This window comes from Chenopodium quinoa, unplaced genomic scaffold, assembly GCF_001683475.1.
Source record: "Chenopodium quinoa cultivar QQ74 unplaced genomic scaffold, ASM168347v1, whole genome shotgun sequence".
In the NCBI taxonomy this organism is placed as follows: Eukaryota; Viridiplantae; Streptophyta; class Magnoliopsida; order Caryophyllales; family Amaranthaceae; genus Chenopodium; species Chenopodium quinoa.
Genome location: NW_018744268.1, coordinates 667968 through 670021, shown reverse-complemented (window position 1 = coordinate 670021; position 2054 = coordinate 667968). Strand labels below are relative to the sequence as shown.

The following is a 2054-nucleotide window of genomic DNA, read 5'->3' as shown; positions in this document are numbered from 1 at the left end:
TCTCACTTGATGATGTTCTTGTAATGTTATTACCATGAGGCCAATGTACTTTAATCACATTTTATGTAAGTGTGTATTCACATGTGTTAGTTTTTTGTTTTTGTTTTATATAATCGATCTATTTTTTTTTTTTTAGAAAATTAAATCCATCTACTTAAACCCTAAACAATATACAATCAAGCTTGGACAACATAGATTACCATAATAAAGAGAACCAACTTTATCTCCAGACAAAAGTTGTTGCATCATAAACCATTCTAACAAACACCATTGAAATTACTTGGCCATCACCGATAGGCATCCGAACTAATTGAGGAATCTGAAGCACCATACACACCATCATCGACCCCAAACTTATCTCCACTATTAGAGTTTGAAGACGAATGCCTTCCATCATCTTCTTCAGGATCACCTTCACCTTCCTCTTCAGGGCCATTTTCATTTGCCTGACCCCTTCCTTACCGGCATTGTTATCATCAGCCCCCTCTACACCGGCATTGTTATCATCATCCCCCTCCGCACCGGCATTGTTATCATCAGTCCCCTCCACATCTTCACTGTTATTATTGTCATCATTTCCTTCCTTTTCCTCATTGTCATCCTCATCGCCATTCCCATCATGAGAATCATTCCCCTCTTCTTCTTCTTCTCCTTCCATCTCCTCCTTCTCTGCTTCTTCTTCTGCTTCGCCTTGATCCGCATCAGCAAGAGGTTCCACCACTTGGTTCATTTTAATAAACTCTTCTTTTTCGTTGCTTATCTCCATATCGCATTCGCCACCCTCAACACCACCAACATCGGCTCCACTTCCATTAGAAGGCTCACCATGCATATTGAATGACTTACCGACTAACCGCCTCTTTGTCATCGGCATATCATCGTCACTGTCGCTATCCATTTGGATTACACTCTCGTACTTATTATCATCGATTCTTAGTCGTTTCCCTTCCCTCTTGTCTTTGTTAGACCTGCCGGGATTGCCTAACTGACGTTGATTCAACTCGAGTTCCTTCAACAAGGCATCAACCTTTCGAATTTTGTCATCCCTAACTTTGACAAAAGCGGCTAATTGCCCTTCAATATTATCCCTCCTTTGTTCGAGTATTCGACGGAAAAATTCAGAAATTGGAGTTCTCCATTCTTTCCGGCCATGATCAACGCTTCAAACAAACAATTAAAAGAAATAAAAATCCTTTCTTTTTTGGAAAACGCAAAAACTTGACAGAGAAAAGTTTTTGGACAAAATACAGGAGGAAACTTTGAAATATATAAAAGTATTATCAAGTACCAACTATCGTAACAGTCCCAACCATCGCAACAGTGCAAACCATCGCAACCTTTCAATTTGAAGTCTCTTAATGTACTCTGTTATCCCGTTTTGGCAGAAGAGGAATAGATGCATCGCTTCATACAAAGCGCGTAAACAAATGCACTTCTATTTTAATTGTCCAATAGTAAACACTTGTTAAATACGAAGTGTTTCGGGGTTTTCTGATGTCCTGCGGTAGAGTTACAATTCCGAGACTGGAACCGGACGCCTGTACCTGCAAAACAAACGGACGCTCCGGATGATTGGAGATCCGCCTCCGACGGTCAAGTTAGTACTTGATTAAGGAGTAATTAATGCGGAAATTAAAGTGATTGGGTCTCTCTAGGTGAGAGTGTTTAATGTGTGTAATCTGCGTCACCCCCCTTAATGAGGATTAAAGGAGGTATTTATAATCTCGGGAAACGTGTCAATCCTAGGTTTAGGTTAACCTTGGGCTGATTGGGCTTCCCTCGGAAGTTGGGCCTAGGTGGCCGACTTCTCCATTAGGCATGGAGTATGTCACGTGTCATGACATAAAAGGTCTAGGGTGGACGAATAAACGTGTGCCACGTGGCAAGTCCTGAGAGGTCCAACTGGGGGACACTTGGCAGGACCTGATTGGCCCACGTGGCGCATTCCGATTGGTGGGAGCAAAATCCTCTAATCATTTGCCCCTCACAAGTGGCACGTGACTGGTCACGTATTACCTGTGACAGGTGTCGCCCTGTAACAGGCGACGACCTGC

The 2054-nt window shown here is 42.5% G+C and overlaps 1 protein-coding gene across 1 annotated transcript; it reads right to left on the bottom strand.

Moving 5' to 3' along the window:
• Positions 1-220: 220 nt before the first annotated feature.
• LOC110694905 (uncharacterized protein DDB_G0290685-like) lies at positions 221-1402 on the bottom strand. Its single transcript, XM_021872107.1, has 2 exons — positions 1329-1402; positions 221-1160 (listed from the first exon to the last, which is right to left on the bottom strand). Exons 1-2 carry the CDS (start codon positions 1400-1402, stop codon positions 221-223), a joined length of 1014 nt encoding a protein of 337 aa, XP_021727799.1.
• Positions 1403-2054: the final 652 nt, after the last annotated feature.

Bases quoted from the DNA above. Each gene is read 5' to 3' on its own strand.
- LOC110694905 (XM_021872107.1), bottom strand. From the start codon at position 1,402: ATGCATCTATTCCTCTTCTGCCAAAACGGGATAACAGAGTACATTAAG. The intron at 1,161-1,328 runs GTTTGCACTGTT...GTTTGTTTGAAG, and splicing joins CAAATTGAAAGGTTGCGATG to CGTTGATCATGGCCGGAAAG.